Source organism: Amphiura filiformis, chromosome 19 (genome assembly GCF_039555335.1).
Source record: "Amphiura filiformis chromosome 19, Afil_fr2py, whole genome shotgun sequence".
NCBI lineage: Eukaryota > Metazoa > Echinodermata > Ophiuroidea > Amphilepidida > Amphiuridae > Amphiura > Amphiura filiformis.
In genome coordinates, this window is record NC_092646.1 from 34,632,553 (window position 1) to 34,652,417 (window position 19,865).

The 19,865-nt window shown below is 37.7% G+C and overlaps 1 protein-coding gene across 1 annotated transcript in view; it reads right to left on the reverse strand.

The window, feature by feature from the left end:
• LOC140141212 (major cold shock protein-like) overlaps nucleotides 1–19,865 on the reverse strand; it is a 62,588-nt gene that overhangs the window by 15,796 nt on the left and 26,927 nt on the right. The window contains exons 2-3 of the mRNA XM_072163011.1: nucleotides 17,117–17,233; nucleotides 1,424–1,480 (exon numbers count right to left, since the gene is read on the reverse strand). Of these exons, the coding sequence (XP_072019112.1) occupies nucleotides 1,424–1,480; nucleotides 17,117–17,205 (146 nt within the window). The 5' untranslated portion in view covers nucleotides 17,206–17,233. The remainder of the gene's footprint in view (nucleotides 1–1,423; nucleotides 1,481–17,116; nucleotides 17,234–19,865) is intronic.

The following is a 19,865-nucleotide window of genomic DNA, read 5'->3' on the forward strand; positions in this document are numbered from 1 at the left end:
TATCATGTTTTAAGAGCATTTGAACTTGTTTAACATGCTTAAGCGACACAAGAGTCACGGTGTATTGGGTGTTTTTTATTAACCCAATAATTTTGTATTTCACACAAAGATGACAAGTAAAGGTAACTGTTTTAAATAACATATCGCTCTTCAACTGGATCATAGGCCTACTCTGCGATCTTAATAGCGCCATCTCTTTAAAGTGTTTTTAAATGACATGAAGGCATTTTTTTTATTAATTTCGTATTTCAAGCGTTAATTCCCGCTATATATAGAACTACTTTACTTGCATTCAATGCATATTAGTAAACAGTAATAAAATCAAAATCAAAACCAAGCAAGTTGTGTTTTTATTTCTAAGCTGGGCATACTTTAAGCAAAACAGTTGCGAACTTAGCAAGACCGATATTAGAAACTTTGTACAAAGTCAAGCCAAATTTGGGGGCCCGCCGTAGCGGGCGCCCCAAAAAAAGTGCATGAGCGGAAATGACCATGAACTTGGGTCACCGTAACAAATGTTTATATTGGTCTTTCATAGTGATACAACAATTAGCCCTCAATAATGGCTTTCATTTTAACCGTTATTTGTTAAACTGCGATTTTTACTTTTTGAGAAATTAATAAACGTATCAAAAAACTTTTCGGAGATCGCTTTAAAATGACCAGACCCGTTAAATTTGAACCTCATACTCATGCACTAAGTTCTTTGTAATCTGTACAAAAGTATACACCATGGTGAGTACTATGGGGCTATGATACCAGGTCTAACTTCAGAACCAGTTTTAAACCCGGGTCTAATATAAGTTAAACCTATAAACTAATCTTACGAGCCAAGTGAAGGTCAGAATTCATTTCGCGATTACTGGGGGCCATCCGCACCAAACTGGTGTTTTAACTGCCCAATTGGGTGGAAAAGCGCTGCTTCAAAATCAATCTTATAATTATTTTATTGCATTGTAAACTTTCAGCATCCTTTTAGTAGAGTAGATGCTTTTTTGTTCTCTCTACTTCAGTGTAAAGTTGCACTAACATTTTCTTGTTTAGATTTGATGCCTAACATGTTGAGAGGTCAAACATGACAGATGCCCAGTGGGTATCCTTGAGCAATAAAAGAAATATGAGGTCAAAGGTTAAACAGGAGTCGGAACTCAAAATGGCTCCGATTTGTTTAAAACCTTTTCCAGTATGATTACAGCATTTGATTGAATGGACTGCACTGCGCCATGATTACGGTGAAGGACACCGGTTCAAATCCTTTGTTTGGAGCCAATCGATAAAAGCATGTAGGGCCTCTATGATTTTTTTAAAACCTCACTGGAGGTGCAACACCAAGCTCCCTATAGTAAAAATACACGTCAATTTCAAACAATGGTTTGGCCGTTTTTAATTGATCCACAACAAGTAAAAGTAATATTAAACTTACATTTCATTTTCAGCTCTTTCTACGTCTTGAAGAAGGTCAGCCAATTCCAGTAGCTCTCTGTATAAAATATTAAAACAATATTAGTAGGTTAGTGGTGACGCACAGTGTCATCGTCCCGATATCTTCATGGCAGAAATCGCCATGGTAGATTGAATCCACAACCACGCATGGCTATTATTTATCGACCTGTTTAATAGTCTTGAGTCGCATAATAGCAGGGATCTAGAGGAAGGGATAAGCATCCTAGTCTGCTGCCCTCATTTGGAATATGTATCCTAGGTCTAGACAATAGGCGGATTAGCGGCCATTTTGTCTTCGACATGATTTTATTCATGTGTCCTTATACTTTAGTATACAAATATATAAGTTAACAGGTTTACAATATTAAAATTATATTTTGAATATACAATATATTTTGTAGTAAATCGATCAAATGACGGTGATTGTTCAGGTATTATATGCTTGATAAAATTAAACTGTCTGACCAGCTAGTATTCTCCTCCGCCGTCAGTGTGATTCCAGCCACTCCACGTACCGTGTTGTGAAGGTGGAGGAGACTAAAGCTGTATTGACGAACACGCATGCGTTAAAAATATGTAGCCTAGGTCGAACAATAGCGTGACGTAGTTTCCGGCATTGTTCCTATGCACTTTCACCCTCCTGATAATAGGCCGAAGGACAGCTGACTAAGGCTACTGACAATAGCCCCGATTAGCTCGGTGACTGACCTCGCTGTGTGTCAGTCGAGCATGGTAGCCATAGGTCATATTCTGTTTGACTACCGTCACGATTGGCCGATACACTGCGCTATATAATTCGGCACATATAAATCAGAATTATTGCGGAATTATTGTCAGTTTTTGACTCAAGACGCAAGCTACTGTCTCAAGACGCAAGCTAACGACTATCATATCTGTTCAAAATATATTCATGTGCAAGGAACCACATCTGGTTTCTTTATACGAAATCATTTACGGGAGATATTCATCATTTTCTACACCGGTATCCAAAGATTTTCTTCTCATATCAAACTCGCGCATAGCAAATTCACGTGTATCGATCCTGGGTATTTATTTTAGTATCTCTGCTGACAAAGTAATTATTAGCCAGGTGATGTCGGTGTGTGACGATGTTGATTAATTGAAGTTATGTTCAGTTAATATTAAGTTGACGAAAAAAAAGAAAACCTGTTCTTCGGGCGGACGGACATTTTAAGTCGTCGGTCGGCCCTTTTTATTTTTTATTTGTTTATTTTTTTTGAAAATGACAACAAAATTCCTTAAATTTCCGAAATTTGGGTCGGCATTCATTTGGACAGGATTTGTTTCCCCAATTTGTTCAAAATCTGGGTCGGTCGGGTTTTCTTTTTTCGTCGCCTAACGGCTACATTTTTTTTTTCTGGAAACGTGAACAATGCATATCAAAGAGAGTGTATTTAAATCTCGAGTCTGATCCCTGACCTCCGGAGGTGACCTCGCTATTCAAGTCTTAGTAATTTTGAATTGGAATAGTATTCTTGGTCGCAATTTCGATAGAAATTCGTTGATTGCAAATTTATTAAATATTATGCAATCTTAATTTCTTCACAATATCATCAAAACGTTATTTCAAAAATATCTACCTAGATGGAAAAAATATTTATCTACGGAAATCTTACCATAATCTTATTAACTTACTCAAGTACCTCCTATAGACGAATCCAACGAGCCAAGTCATGGTCAGGATTTGGTCGGCCATCTTTGGTTTCCCGCTAGCACCAACCTGGGGTTTTGAGCGCCCGATTGTGCAAATAAAAGCCGCCTAACACCTGGAGAAGATGCAAAGACGAGGAGGGTTAATAGAATAATATATACAATAGTAGAGGTAATCCTGTCGCATCTATTCATACATAGTCCTTTTGTTCATCCATTTGTACATCTATGAATAGATGCGACGAGATTAGATGCGGAATTATCTCTATTGTATTATTCTATTAACCCTCCTCGACCCTCTCTAGGTGTAAGGCGGCTTTTATTTGCACAACTGCTGGAACTGTATTGTGTTTTCTTTTGTCTACCTGTGTTTTCGCGGAAGGTGTAAAACGGGTGATGGAATACAGTTTAAAATGTCCGCCAAGGCCGAATCATTTCACATTTTGGATGCATTGTAGCCGACGGGGACCCAACTAAAGGCTGCTAGTCAGGTGTAGGAATGCGTGTATTTGGATTCGTCTATAGATGCCTTGCATGTGACGTATCATCCCGCGATCCCGTAAATATGGCGGACTACTCAAATGCATTCAACAAAAGCATGATTGCAATCTACCGTGACAGTTCGTCTCACACACATAACCCTGCACTACGATCAAATAGGTTGATGACAACATTTGATTGAATGGACTACACTCCGCCATAACTACGGTGAAGGACACCGGCTCAAATCCTTTGTTTGAAGCCAATCGATAATTTCATGCAGGGCCTCTATTCAAATACATTAGTAGACCGCCCACTGTGCTCGGGGTGCTCATATTCCATAATGCTAACATGTCTGCTCCCATGGGTGTCACGTGTCCAGAATTTTTTCCCGTGAAAATTTACCTATTAATTTTGACTGATGTTAGACATATCTTTTCAACGTACGTCTTATTCCTTCTTAGGCCTACACTTTATCACTCCCTCTATCCCCCTTCTCCATCTCTTCTTGCTTTCTTTTTATACCCGCATGCGAAGCATGGACAGTATATTGTTATCCGGTGGTTTCTTCTCCTCCCCCTCCATCAAACACATCATTCGGTCAAGCCTAGCGCTAAAACTACAAGGGCCACAGGGCCCATATGTGGTACACTTATCGGCCCTACCCCATAGATTTATTCTTTGTCCATCCTGGTCCCAGAGGTCAAAGGCCACGGGCCCCAGAGGACCAAATGTAAAAAAACAAAGCATGTCGTTTCTCATCAAATGAAGCAGTCTCAGTGCCCAGAGTTGGTACACTGATAGCCCCAGGGGTACTCTATATATAAGAGTATACATGAGCCCCATATGTCATATAATATGGGCCCCAGGGTCCTAAAATTACAAGGGCACAAAGGGCAGGGTCATATGTGGCACATGTATGGGCCCTAAGTTGTAAATGTGCCTTTTGCCCATTTTGATCCCAGATGTTTAAGGCCCAAATTTTAAAACAAAGGGCCACGGTCGTTTCTCAGAAAATAAAATAGCTACATGGTTTAGATTTTGTACACTAATAGGTCTTTAGCATTATATTGTTATATGTATATATGGACCCCGTGTGTCACATAATATGGCCCCAGAGCCCACCGCTAAAACATAGGCCGTTACTCAGTAAATAAAGCAGCTACAATGCCCAGCTTGAGTCTACTGATAGCACTTGAGAATTATATTTCAGCATTATGTACATGACCCCCATAAGTCAAATATTTTAGGCCCCAGGGCCCCAAATGTAAAAACAAAGGGCAGGTCGTTTTTCATCAAATTAAGCAGCTTTACAGCTCAGAGTTTGTACAAAGATTGGATCTGAGAATTATATTGTTATATTTACAAATGAGCCCCATGTCACATAATATAGGCCCAGGGCCCCAAACGCTAAAACATATAGGCCGGTCGTAAAGCAGCTACAGTGCCCAGCTTGAGTCTACTGATAGCACTTGATAATTATACTTCAATTAACATATGCACATGAACCTCATATTAAAGTCAAATATTATGGGCCTGAGAATTATATTGTTACTAACACCCATGGAAATTCGTGAAATTAAAAAAACAAAATTTGACTTTCATGTTAACAAAATACTAGTATACTACGAAATATTTAATTGATAAAAAGCGACATAGATAGACCATGGATGCATGTGCCTTATATTGGGACCCTTAAGGGAAGGGGTATGAACGTTTGGACAGTATTTATTGTGGGACATTAGAGCACATCAGACTTATCGAATTACATTCTGAATACGAAGAATGTCCTTCTGATATCAAATAATTTTGATTTTTGAAATTCGTAATGCAATACACATTTTATGGCAAATCATTAAAAATTGGTATTTTTGATATTTAACAGTACTCGAAGTAAACTTTGTAAATCTGATGATTTATACATAAAGTGTATGTAGGTGGGATGAAAAGCCGACGATCAATTGAAAATTTTGACCTTTCGTATCGAAGATATGGATTTTTTTCCCAAAACACCAAACAAAAATTAGGTTTTTGGGGAAAAAATCATCTTTAATATGAAAGGTCAACATTTTCAATTGATCGTCGGCTTTTCCTCCCAGCTAATACACTTCAAGAATATATCATTAGATTTATAAAATTTACTTCGAGGACTGTTATATATCAAAAATTTGAAAAATATCAAATTTTTATAATTTGCCATAAAGTTTGTATTATATCGTGATTTTCAAAAAATTAAAATTATTTGATATCAGAAAGACATGCTTCGTATTCAAAGTGCAATTCGATACGTCTGAGGTGCTCTCATGGCCCATAAAAAATACTGTCGAAACGCCATAAACGCTCATTCCAGTTCTCTTAACAGGGCGGCGGCGTGACATTTTTCTTGAAAATATGAAATGGTATTAATGATATTTTCAAAATAAAGATGAATACTTACACCCTTTATATTTTTCTTATTTTAAAGCTTAGTTCTTTCTTTTTAGTGTGACAGGATTTACCATTGATACTAATTAACATGATTATTTTTATTATTAATTAATTAAGCTAACGAGCTTGCAGGGTGGCGGATGTGCGGACACGGTTTATGGAAAAAGTTCATAACAATTTGATGAAATACCGTACTTTTATCTCACTAATTAGACTAATCACAAAATCGCCCTCCCTCTCGAAAAAGGTCCACTCTTTCAAAATCAGCACCCCCCCCCCAAAAAAAAGGTGAGACTAAATTCCCGCATGAGAATCCAGTGAACAACTGTCATGACTTATGATATTTAGTCCTGCTTTAGGAGCTTGCAGACCTATTGTACTCTGTTGCCAGGGACTTATTAAGGCATTAGAATTTCTATGGTAAATTACATAACTGGTTTGATATTTAAATAGATGGGCGGACCCCAACGGTCACGATTTGCTTCGGTGAACCAGGAGGGTGAAAGTGCATAGGAACAATGCCGGAAACTACGTCACGCTATTGTTCGACCTAGGCTACATCATGTTTAACGCATGCGTGTTCGTTAATACAGCTTTAGTCTCCTCCACCTTCGCAACACGGTACGTGGAATGTCTGGAATCACACTGACGGCGGAGGAGAATACTAGCTGGTCAGACAGTTTAATTTTATCAAGCATATAATACCTGAACAATCACCGTCATTTGATCGATTTACTGCAGAATATAATTGATTATTCAAAATATAATTTTAATATTGTAAACCTGTTAACTTGTATATTTGTGTACTAAAGTATAAGGACACGTGAATAAAATCACGTCGAAGACAAAATGGCCGCTTATCCGCCTATTGTCTAGACCTAGGATACATATTTCAACAGAGGGCAGCAGTCTAGGATGCCTATCCCTTTGTCTATTATTCCTGGGTGAACTCACTGATTCTTACTATTTATGTAAGTGGATGGCCTTCAACTGTACAGGTTGAGTGAACATGAAAAGCCTTGGCAAAAGCACGACCACGGAATAGGCCTGGAAGCGGCACAAGACATTAGCATGAAGCCGCATTCATATGTAAATAGCGTATTGTTATTTAAATTTGCGCCCAGACGTATTGAGGGCGACAGTCATGTTATCCAGACAGAGAATGTCTTGATGCGCCAGGCATGTCAAATTGCTGAGTGAATGTGTATAAATCCCCTTTCTGTATAGGTAATAAGCTAGTACATTTCGTGTTCCAGTTTGTTATAACAAAAAATAAGTATTATATTAAATATATTAAGTGTATAAACTTTGAAATTGACGTGAATTTGAAGTGCAGAGCTCCAAATCTAGCTAAATCGTGTAGTGTGAAATTATGCTGTGTGACCCCTCTGCGTGGTAGAATTATATTCATAAAACATTGAATTTAACATATAATATGGGCAGCCAACCACGATTTATCAGCATTTAAAAGATATATTAATTAACAAAGATAAATAATCAACAGTACAAATGACAATTTAACTAGTAAACAAGTCTGAAATCTTAAAATGTTGCCACGTGATTTCCCGAACACATGATATGTCTACATGTGACCATTATTCAGATTTACCGAAGTATTTGGAGTATGGTGCACGGCTTGCAGGCAACTGTGTATTTCTTTACCTCCGTATAAAATCAATAATTCATGCTGGGAGCCAAGTAACATTCTGTCTGCTTAGTGCATATTGGTATTTTATTTTACTTGAGAGCATATAGAAATACATAAAGACGAATAAGGCGCCATGATGGAAAGCTATGGAAGGTCAGGTCGGGTATCAAAGGTTATTTTAACTTCAAATACTACTTGTGTTTCACACCTTGCCTCTGTCACGTATTTCCTTCATGTTATTGACCTCAAGTCCTAATTTTGACTTTGCTATTGCAAAATGTCATTTCATATCAAATTAGTAGACTTTCTTTGAAACAAACATATCACTGGTGCCTGATGGGAATATCCGTCCGCCATTTCATTAAACTGGATCGTTTTCGCCTGGTTTGCGCCCAGATGTATTGAGGGCGCGCTATACTCTCATTGAACAGGCAAAGTTCGCAAAACTAACAACGTTGTTATTTGCCAATAGCAATTAACATGATCCAAGGGTCGAACATGAATTATTCATAACGGATCGATAACTGGCCTCACTTTCTAGCTAGTAAACCAGCGGAATTTTTCATAGGTTTTGCGTTGCTAATAGAACAACCGTGAATTTAGTGTCACCCCCTTGGCACGACTATAACGTGCGGACATTTGAGCAGGATTGTTATTGCTCGGAATGTAATGCGGTTGTTCTATTAGCAACGCAACATATGACATTAGGGTGATTCACAAAAAATGAAATTGGTATTTTTCAACGGGACACCCCCTCATTTTGTTCATTTTGGTAATAAAATTATACCTGCAAAATATGAAAAAATTCAAAAAGTTTAGGGGTGCTACCGGTCAATGAACTTTTGTACACAAAGTCAATGGGATTTTTTGTCAAAATTTCAAACGCTTATTTCAGGGCCTAAAAAGTCTACCAGGCTTGCAAAACTGAAGTAAATGTTCAATGATATACCTAACTTTGTGAAAACATGGGTTTTACCAAATTAAAGTTCATAGTTGACTGTAATAATAAAAAATGTTTCAAAAGTGACAGAGGGAGTGTAGCTCAAGAAAAGAATACCCTGGGATATCCCCTGAATCCCACCAGGCACCCCAAATTTATACCTTATTGAACTGAACTGTTGATAAAAAAAAAGATTAAAATTCTTCACATATTAGTTTACCCCAATGGTGATAACAGCTTTTGAAATCTTATGTAATATAGTAACTATCAAAATCCATACATCTGTATCAGGGTTGGTCATTATGGCCATACCTGATGAAGATTTGTATTGTTTGAATTGAATGACCACAGGAAGGATTAGATTCACCATGGTTGAAAAGAAATGTATATAAATTGGGGTCACAACATTGGATAGTGGCCAGTTCAAAACTACACCTTGTGCAAGGTACTTGTGACAAGAGCTAGAGTGGCTAAGACACATTTACTACTGGATTACAGTTAGGACACGGGGCTACCAATTCTTTAGAAATGCATAGTCGCGCTAAAAGTCGATCGATACATGTTAAAATCAGCACAATTCAGAGATACACCTTTTTGCTATGAAATTTATTTTCTAGGTCAAATATAAAGCAATATTTTTTTTTCTTCAGTAATGTCAGTTAAAGACATAGTGCTTGGATATAAATTTTTTTTTAAATCCTGGTGTTAAAATTCAAGCATCATATTTTGTCTTTTAGTGTGATATTTTTGATTTTTATAGGCCTTTAGTTCGCCCGTGAGCTTTTTACGGAATTCATTTTTAGCGTCTCAAACTAATATAGTTTGCTAAAGAAAGATATTTCCCACCTCTGTAAAGCACATCGTGTGGGTCTATATATTATAGTTTTGTCAGAATTTCCGTTTTATTTTACCCTTTTTCCTTCATGCTCCGAAAATGTCAAATTCAGTACTTTATCTCCAGAACAACCAGCAGAAATAATCGATATTTCAATTGTTGTCAACCAGGTCCCTTTTCCATTGAAAACCAGGATTGCCTGACCAGCGATTTGGTAGCCCAAATCCCAATTCTGGTAAATGAGGTGAATTTTGGAAATTTGCTCCCGTGATAGCCTGCAATTTCAATTTATAGGGGCTATGGATTCCATGATTATGAAAACCATTTTGTCTGTTTGTTTGTTTGTTTATTTACCTAGGATGAGGTCCTTGGGAAAATCCACTGTCCAAACCTAGAAAAATTCGCGTGTTATTAGAGGGGATTTTAATTTTCTGTCCCTCCTATCTCCAGGTGAATTTAGAATGACCCCCCCCCCCCCCATCGCGGGCTGGCATTTTCATTACACCCTTCAGACTTGCGTTCGGGTTTGTGTAGGCCTATTTGTCATAATTTAGCGCTATAGGACCTACTTTCTAAATGTAGGCTATAGCTATAGCCGTGCTATATAAATATTATAAGGTACCGGTATGTAATATTATGTAGGCCTATGGGGGTGGGGTGGGTACTCAACACATTTTAACCATGACTTCCAATGCAAGGCTCATTGTTGCCATAAATGATTTTTCCTTTAGGTCATTATAATAGGTTGTTATAAACTTCCATGTTTAACCTTGTATTGTTTTGGCTGCTTCATTATGACTTTCGGTGGGTGTAAGCAATTTCAAACAAACACAAACAAAAGGCACTATACCCAGTCACCTTCATGACAATTGAAACACTAGGTAATTTCTTTGCTATATTGAAGTTCTGGCAACACTGTATCCAGGCCGGGCACCCAGAGATATCGATCCACAATGCTAGTATTAGTCTAAGATTTCACGCGTGGTAGTCAAAAATTATGGAATCAAAACGGAAATTCTGACAAAACTATGATATATCGCTCACGGTGATGTGCGTTAGAAAGTTGGGAAAAATCCTTCTTTAGCGAACTATATTACTTTGAAAAGCTAAAAGATTGATCCAAAAAAAGGCTCGCGGGCAGAGTTGAAGCCTATCAAAATCGAAAATCTTACACTAAATGACTGAATTTCACGACTAAGTTTAACACTAAGATTTGAAAAAAATACAGTATCAAGCATTACAGTTTTTCCTGACATTTACTGAAAAATGAAAATTATTGCTTTTCATTTGGCCGAGAAAAAAATTTTACACTGAAAAGGTGTAACTCAAAATTTTGTTCATTTGAATACCAAATTCGATCGTTTGTATTGCCTTATTAAATGACTGAGTGAGCCTTGCAGAACAATAACAATCGGTAGTCCCGCGTCCTAACTGATTACACATTAAACATTACACTACACTTACATAAAATTACAAACCTACACACATTCAACACTTGAATAACATAATTTACAGTTACAAACCTACATACATTTAAAAAAGAAAGAAAGAACTAGAGCCCCATAAACACAACTTTATATTAGCTGGCTGTTCCAGCAACTGCCTTGCCCCAAATGTAACAGTTTTCACAAAAATGCAATTTTCTGGAAAGCGGGTTAACATTTTTACAATTTTCTTTAGCATTTATTTTAAGGACATTACTCACACTATGATCAAATATTTTTGGCACAATCAGGGAAAAATAACATGGCTTTTTTGTGTTGTAAAGAAAATGGCTCATAAATCCCATTGACTTTGTGTACAAAAGTTCATTGACCGGTAGCACCCCCTAAACTTTTTTGAATTTTTTTCATATTTTGCAGGTATGATTTTATTACCAAAATGAACAAAATGAGGGGGTGTCCCGTTGAAAAATACCAATTTCATTTTTTGTCCCACTAGGGCCATGTCCCACTTGGTCCATGTCCCACTAGGGCCATGTCCCACTTAGTCCATGTCCCACTAGGTCCATGTCCCACTAGGGCCATGTCCCACTAGGTCCATGTCCCACTAGGGTCATGTCCCACTAGGTCCATGTCCCACTAGGGCCATGTCCCACTAGGTCCATGTCCCACTTAGGCCATGTCCCACTAGGGCCATGTCCCACTTAGGCCATGTCCCACTTAGGCCATATCCCATTTGGACCCGTACATATGCCTAGATGTACATAAAAAGATGAAAAGGTTTAAAAGAACAGAAAGGAAAAAAATGAGATGATGTAGAAGGAGCAGAATAAGGTGGATGAAAAGGGTGAAGAATAGACAGAGGAAGGAAAAGAGAAGGAATCAGTAGGACAAAGGAAGGAGATTGAGACTGAAGGAGAAGAAGGGATTGTTTGCCAACATAATGCCGGAGACTATGAACAGAAATGACCCATAAATGATGATCTTTGGCTTGTATAATAATTATGTGCATAATCATACGAAAGTGGCATTTTATCATAGGCCTATGTAATTTGCATAGTTCGCATTATATTATATAGACCATTTAAGGTTTGCAAATTGTGTGAACGCACATCGTCACACACCAATTTTGCAAGAAAAATGAGAGTATCTTCTATCATGCACGATAAGTTGACGAAAAAAGATACCCTGTTCTATGTCGGTCGGCCTTTTTTTTTTTTTTTTTTTAAATGACCCAAAAAATCACCAACATTTTTAAATAAAAACTTTTGTTCCTGAAATTTCTGAAATTTGGGTCGGCATTCATTTGTACAGGTAAAAATTTTTTCCCAATTTGTTCAACCTCTGGGTCGGTCGGGCCCGTAGAACAGGGTTTTCTTTTTTCTTTGCCTAAAAACAAAAACAAAATTGCTCCTTTCAGACTCAAATCAAAATGGGTACCATTAGACTCTGAAACGCTTGCAACAAAAGAAAGAAATGCTCTTTACAATAAACTCTATAACATCCACAATATAGTCATCAAAACCCCCCAAAATGCATGATAAAGCTCAACATGTACATAACACACTCGTAGATATGTACAACTCCAAATATATCAAGGAAGATGGGGCCTTTCTTGACCCATATAAAGGTGGGCGTACACGAGGCAATTTCCATTGCAAGGCCCATTACTTAGTGGGTGAGATTATGTGCTCACTGACCATGAAGCTAAGCAATTGAGCAAAATACACGAAGCAATGTATGGCCTTTATACCATTCCTTGAGCGTGCTCATAGATTTGGGGATATACTCAAAACAAATAGTGGTTAATGATTTTCATAATCATATCAAAATGGCACCTGTGCTGTCTAGACAGCAAAGGATCGCCGTCCTGTGTATATCTATACAACTTATCTTTTTGGGCCATATGTGTTGCTTTGGCCATGTTTTATTTGACTAGCAAGAATTTGACAGCAACAACCCAGGGGTAACAACAGCATAGGCCTACAATGTAGCATACCATGTGCACACATTACAATGTTGGTGAATCAAGTTGGTCCCTACATTTCCCAAACGAATGCAGCGACCAGCTAGTGTTCATTCAGCTGATTGGCTGAAGGAGGTTAGATTGCATGCAAAAACCTTGAAAGTAGAGCTTGTCTCTACCTTTTTGCCTGTTGCCCGGGGGATTAATTTGCCTGATGCTTGGGGGATTAATTCCTTGCAAATCCAAAATACACGGAGCAATCTTTTTCCAAGGTCTGTGCAACAGGCAATTGCTTGGAAAATTGCATCGTGTATGCCGGCCTTTACAAACTACACATGCCTTTTACCAGAAGTCCATAAACCACCTCCAGATAACTTACTCTTCCATGCACATCCTATTATATAGGCCTACTAATTATTAGTCATAATGGACCTACATCCAAAATATCCACATGTTATGACTATTTCTTAAAACTTATAACCTCAAAACAATCTATATAATTATGTGAACGATGCTTCTGACATCATAAACAAACTAGAGGCTATACTACAAACTAGTTATCTCACTAGAAATAATAGTTGGCACAGCTATATATACTGAAACATTATTAATCTGAAGCAATAGGCATAGCATGCAAAGCCTTTGAAAACTCCAGGTTAATAACATGTTTTAACAAACCACCAACTGAACAATTTAGAAATCTTTTAAGTCTTGTTGTTGAATACAACACCTTTTTTCAACAAAAAAATGGCATGGTCATGCATGGGACCCACTCTCAGTGCAACTTTATCCAATCTTACATTATATTCTCAATTACTGGATATACTTAGACGACTGTGATCCTATACCAAAGAACAGAAGAACTTAGACAGACATTGACTATCTTTCCGTTCACAAACACTTGTTAGGGGACCTAAAATTATTTTCAGGGCTCCTTTTGGCCATGAAAAATGTATGTCAACCCCATAGAAAATATAGTGTAAACTCATGTTCTGCGAGAAAATATTTTGGTGATTTTTTAATGAGCCTCTACAGACGGATTAAAATATTTAGGACCCACTTTTTGCATCAGCTCCTACCCCCCACCCCCGTTACAACTATAGGCCCTACTATGAAAACTAAAACAAGTACTGAAAATGACCAAAAACAAATACTATAACCATAGTGGGACATGGCCCTAGTGGGATATGGACCAAGTGGAACATGGCCCTAGTGGGACATGGCCCAAGTGGGACATGGACCTAGTGGGACATGGCCCTAGTGGGACATGGCCCAAGTGGGACATGGCCCTAGTGGGACATGGCCTAAGTGGGACATGGCCCTAGTGGGACATGGACCTAGTGGGACATGGACCTAGTGGGACATGGACCTAGTGGGACATGGCCTAAGTGGGACATGGCCCTAGTGGGACATGGACCTAGTGGGACATGGCCTAAGTGGGACATGGCCTAAGTGGGACATGGCCCTAGTGGGAATGACCTAAGTGGGACATGGCTAAGTGGGACATGGACTAAGTGGGACATGGCCCAAGTGGGACATGGACTAAGTGAGATTGGACTAACTGGGTCTGGACAAAGTGGGATTTGGACCAAATGGGATTGGACTAAGTGGGATTGGACCAAATGGGATTGGACCAAGTGGGAATAGCCCCACTGTGCATACACTCTAAATTAGAAAGACTTAAAATTAAAATCTTAGTTGAGACTTGTAAATTACGGGGGGTTTGATTTAAATTTTCTTTGGGATCGGGAAAAAGAAAATCTATTTTTAAATCTTTCGAAAGACTTAAACATTAAACCAATTACAACGCGATGGTGCGTGCACGTGATCAAATCGAAACGTTTTCCTGGACTGCTCAGCCGCCATCTTTCTATTGCGATTTCGTGTGGTGGCGAGCGAATGAATGAAGTGATATGGACGAATTTGTTTTGCAGAATTCCAATGTCAGTGACTACAACTTCCATGAAAAAGCTTACATTGTTGTGCACGAAGGGCCAATGTGAACATTATCTTCAATCGCCGAGTTAGTAGTCTGTGCTTCTGCTGTATAAGCTTACCTATACACATGATATAATTTATAAATGGTAAGCTTATTTCCATGATGGATCACACTCGGCGACTGCAGTGACACTGGAATTATTACTGGCACTGCAGACTATTGCTTGAACTTTATGAAAGAAGTAGTCCTGACTTGGTATTACTGCCGTGAATAGACTTGTATCTAATATCGATATTTAAATCCCCATAAAGATTTATATTATTTTGAAATAAATCCCAGATATGCTTAAAAGTAAATCTTAAAGGACTTGAATATTAAATCCAATGGACTTGTATTTTTAATCTTTCAAGGATTTGAAATTTTAAGTCTAAGGATAGTCTTATTTTTTAATCCAAAGGTTTTGTCACTAATTACAGTCCGCCTTGGATTAAAAAATTAAATATTTTAGACTTGAAAATAAGTCTTTGAAGTATTAACATTTGCTCTTTGTAGATTTAAACTTTAAATCTGAAAGTTTTATTTCAGACGATAAAAAGGCATGTAAATCTCACAAAGTTTATACACTTGACACATTTAATATTTAACTTTTTTTATAACGAAACGGTATACGAAATATACCAGCTTATAATATAGCCTTGGTGATTACACGTATTCACTGATCAATTTGGCATGGACGCAGGCCCCAAAGAGGTTTTAAATAGAAATAGAGTCGCAATAGATTATATAATCTTTTGTTCGTTTGATGCCGATTAGAAGTTGCGACAGGCTATTCAGTATCGAAGTTACGTAATGTTACTATGTCAACGGGATCACGCGCTAGAGTAATGAACCACGATCGAAATGATCACCACATAAAGTATATGGCACTCGAAGGCATACTAAAGTAGCGTGATCCGGTAACCAAGAGAATTACGTAACCACTTCGATGCTGAATTCATAAAAGTGGTACCATTGTTTCGAATAAAGGGGTTCCGCCATTAAATTGGTCACTGATCCGGCATCATATTAACGCTCTACACAACAGGCGAGTATCAATAAGTGACCACACTACAGTCATGTGTAAGGGCAGTCATGTGTAAAGTGGTACCATTGTACTCAATGTATCCCAAATGTGTGCTTGTGTGGGTCTGAAGACTATAAGGAGGCTTTAGCTGTCGATGCAATCATCTTTACCACCCACCTGACGATAGGTGTTTCATTTAAATAAATTGAATGCTCTTGGTGATCGATTACACATTAGAATGTATGAAGGCTGCCATTTCCAGTCCATATATCTATATTACACTATAATGGTAATCGCTATACGTATACATGTAAGTATAAGTATAGGCATATAAAGGTTGTTTTTAAGAAATTTCCATTTAATTTTATTTTAAGAAGGAGATTGGTATAGAAATAGTGGCGTGCCCAAAGAGGGAAGGGGGTTGGGGAGGGGCAGATTCACCTCTGTGAGAAGTCTTGGGAGGGGAGGAGGGAGGAAGAGGGGAGGATATGGAGAATGAGAGAGGGCTGGAGGAAGGGAGAAATAAAAGATATAATAAAGACAAGTAGATAAATAGAAATATAAGGAAAATGATGGGAATGAGAGAGTGAGAGTGAGAGGGGACAATGAGAGCGAGGGAGTGATAAAGTGTAGGCCTAGGAAAGAATAAGTACAGAGAAGGAAAAAGAAAGGAATGATGAATACATTTAATAATAATTATTAGGCCTATATAATAACCACATAACAGCACTGGGCAGCCATTCGATGATGTGAATGCCTTTATTCGTTACGTAATTAAAACGCCCAGTCAAATGTATTTCACACCTACCAAACACAACTCACCCAATTTCGCAAACTGGACGTTGAATGTACACTCTCATGAATATTGATTGGCAACATTTTCCAATATGTCAGCGCTCTAATCGGAAACAATAGAACAATAGACCCTGCAGAGCGTTGGCAGGCCCCGTCTGCATAACATGCCTACCGCCCGCTATAAGTCAGGGCGCACATTTAAATAATAATATACACTATTTACATAACAATAGGTCACATGCTAATAGCTGTTGCCGTATCCAGGAATTGATCTATGTCTAGTTCTTGCCCTGGGTGCTGTCTTAAGGGGTAGCTGAATCGGCGTTTTAAGGAGAGGCGCCAAGCTTCACGTGTATTTCACCATAAATAGTCATTACTAAGTCACGCCTCGGTCACATCGAATCAAAGACACTGAAAAGATAATTAAGAGAAAAGAGAAACAACATTATTTGCAAAACGTTTCCTACCTCAAATCTGTTGGTGCCGACTCAGCCCCGTTGAAAGCAGTGGCCACGATGGTCACGAGTAGTAAAACCTTGGTCAATGCTGAAATCATTGTTACTCTCGTCAAGACTTGGAGATATCTGTTGCAATAAAAGTACCAAAGAGTCAAATAAACTGGCACAGTACAGCGTGCCCCAATAGACCTTTTTCCCTCTATCCCACAATGCACTATTCCAGGGGGTATGACGTAGTTCATCAGCCTCATAGATAGTGTGCATCCGATGGTCTTTGCCATACCTTTGTAATTATTTTGTCTTAATATGGGCATACTGATTCCATATATGCGGATTATCGTAAAGGCCATCGATGTTACTAATTATGCAATTATTGAATACACGAGTGATGCAGTTACGGAGCGACGCAGAACATCTGTGTAAGAGATTGTGTTTACATTTTATTTTCATCTCCGAAAAAAAAGTGAAACGGACGCCGACAAAATATCACGGCGTATCCCGTCATGAGTTTATCACCATTAGGTCTATAAAATGTATACAAAGTTAGGTTTCAATAGCAGGAAACTTTTTGGCTGATGACACCATGTCCATAAGTCATAAAAATGTTGTTTTTTGCCCCCGAAAGGTATTAGTGATCGCGGCGCCATTATCGTGATTATCGGGGATTCCTTTTTGTGATTAAGGCACCAGCCGAAATATCCGTATTCCAGAATGTAATGAACTTAACTCTGTACTCCCCCGGGGAGATGATGTAGTTTGCGACACTCATACCCCCCTGGAATAGTGCATGATGGGAAAGAGGGAAAAAGGTCTATAGTATAAATGTCCGTCGCAGGGTGTATATAGGTAAAATTAAAAAATATCAATCATAATTTCTTTTCACAGAATTCAAAAGCCCATTTATTCTGTTATTTTCTGTACACTTTGCATCAAAACAATGGCTATTAGGCCAAATAAAAAAAGTTTTGCGCATTCGAGATTTTTTTTTCATTTTTTCAAAGAAAAAACCGGAAAAATCGCATATAATACTATGGAACACTGCTGCAGTAACAAATTACACACAAACAAGAAATGTCTTTAAAAAGACAATGCCTCCAAGATACCAGTGGGCACCTTTTGTTATTAGTTAAGTAGACACTTAAAATGCTAGCTTTAAGGTAACGCTATTGGATATAGATTTTTGTCTGATTGAAATATGTGAGTCCATTCTCTCCTAATTACAAGACTGAACATTTTATTTTAATCGGATATTCGGTTACCAAAATATGGCCTTTCAAAATGGCGCGAAACCAAAAAGTTGGCAACAACTTTCTTTTTTTGTTATGCAATGTTGTCAGGTAGGCCTTATTTTCTAATTATATATGCAAGAATTATACAAAGTAAAATGTTCAGATCGGCTACAAAATAAGATATAAAACCCATGGATGCCTTTGGCAAATTTCCATTTGCATAATTAATTAGGGCCTTATCAACTTTTCTAATAAGTGGCCCTAATTAATTATGCAAATTGAAATTTGCCAAAACACAACAGTAATTTTGTAGCATAGTGTGTGTTCTACCCATGTACCATGCCTCAGTACCATAGCTCTTTTAATTGTATCTGAAATCTTTACTTTGCATAATTCATGCATGTAATTAGAAAATCATCTGGCAACTGGACTTGTCAAAAATATAGAAAATAAAAAGTTGTTGCCAATTTTTTGTTTTGGTTTCGCCCCATTTTGACAGGCCATATCTCAAGAACCGAATGTAATCTACAGGGCATAAGCTTTAACATATTATTTAAATCTAAATCTAAATTTGTGCATTAGTCAATAGGGCCACGGTCACCTAAAGCCATCTTGCAGATAATTCTGATGTATGAAATAAGACCTTCAAACTTTCAGATAGGCCTATGAAGAGTTCCAGATGCAGGCAGCCGTTTCTGTTTTTTAAATATAGGCCTAAGTTGTATCAAGAGTCATTTCTCGTGGATTTTTTGACTGAAAATTACGATTGTAACGTTTCAGAGTAACAAATTTTCGTATCAGATTCTTTTATGCTTGTTTATTATATTTTGTTTTCAGGACTAAAATAATATTAATATTATTATATTTAGGGGGGTCTTTTCATAGGCCATTACTTTTTTGTATGTGTAATTGAATAAAAAATCAAAAACATTGTTTTGTTTTGTTTCCTTCATTTGTGCTTTGTCTTGCATCGAAAGGGCCAATATCAACACCTTGTTTGTAAGAAGTATTGTGGGGAAAGATGATTCTTGCATTTTATTTTTATTTTTATCTTAACAAACAAAAAGCAAATTTCTCAGTCATAGTCTTGAAACGGTCATGGGTATGCATGCAAAAATATTGCAACAGTACTCAATGTAAAAAACTGACATTACATACCACCAACATGACCAACCACGCATGGGAATTGGGGAAGCAAATACTTTAAAACGAATTATTCCGAATTATATCAACGCAATAAAATTGCAATACTTTAATACATGTATTTGAACAGCAATGAAGCCGGCCATAGGCGCGGCTAGGCGTATCATACATTGCAGTTCAAATGCATATGATCACGACATGGGGTGTGTACATTGTATACTCACGTACACGTTTGTAAGAGCCCAATAAGTAACAAAATCCCAGTACGTATCAATTTGATACGTATTGGGCTCAACCTCTTCTACCTAGAACAAAAAGTGGCAAAAAATAAATCATCCCGCCCAATACGTAACAACACTAAAATTTAATTAAAATTACTTTTTCAT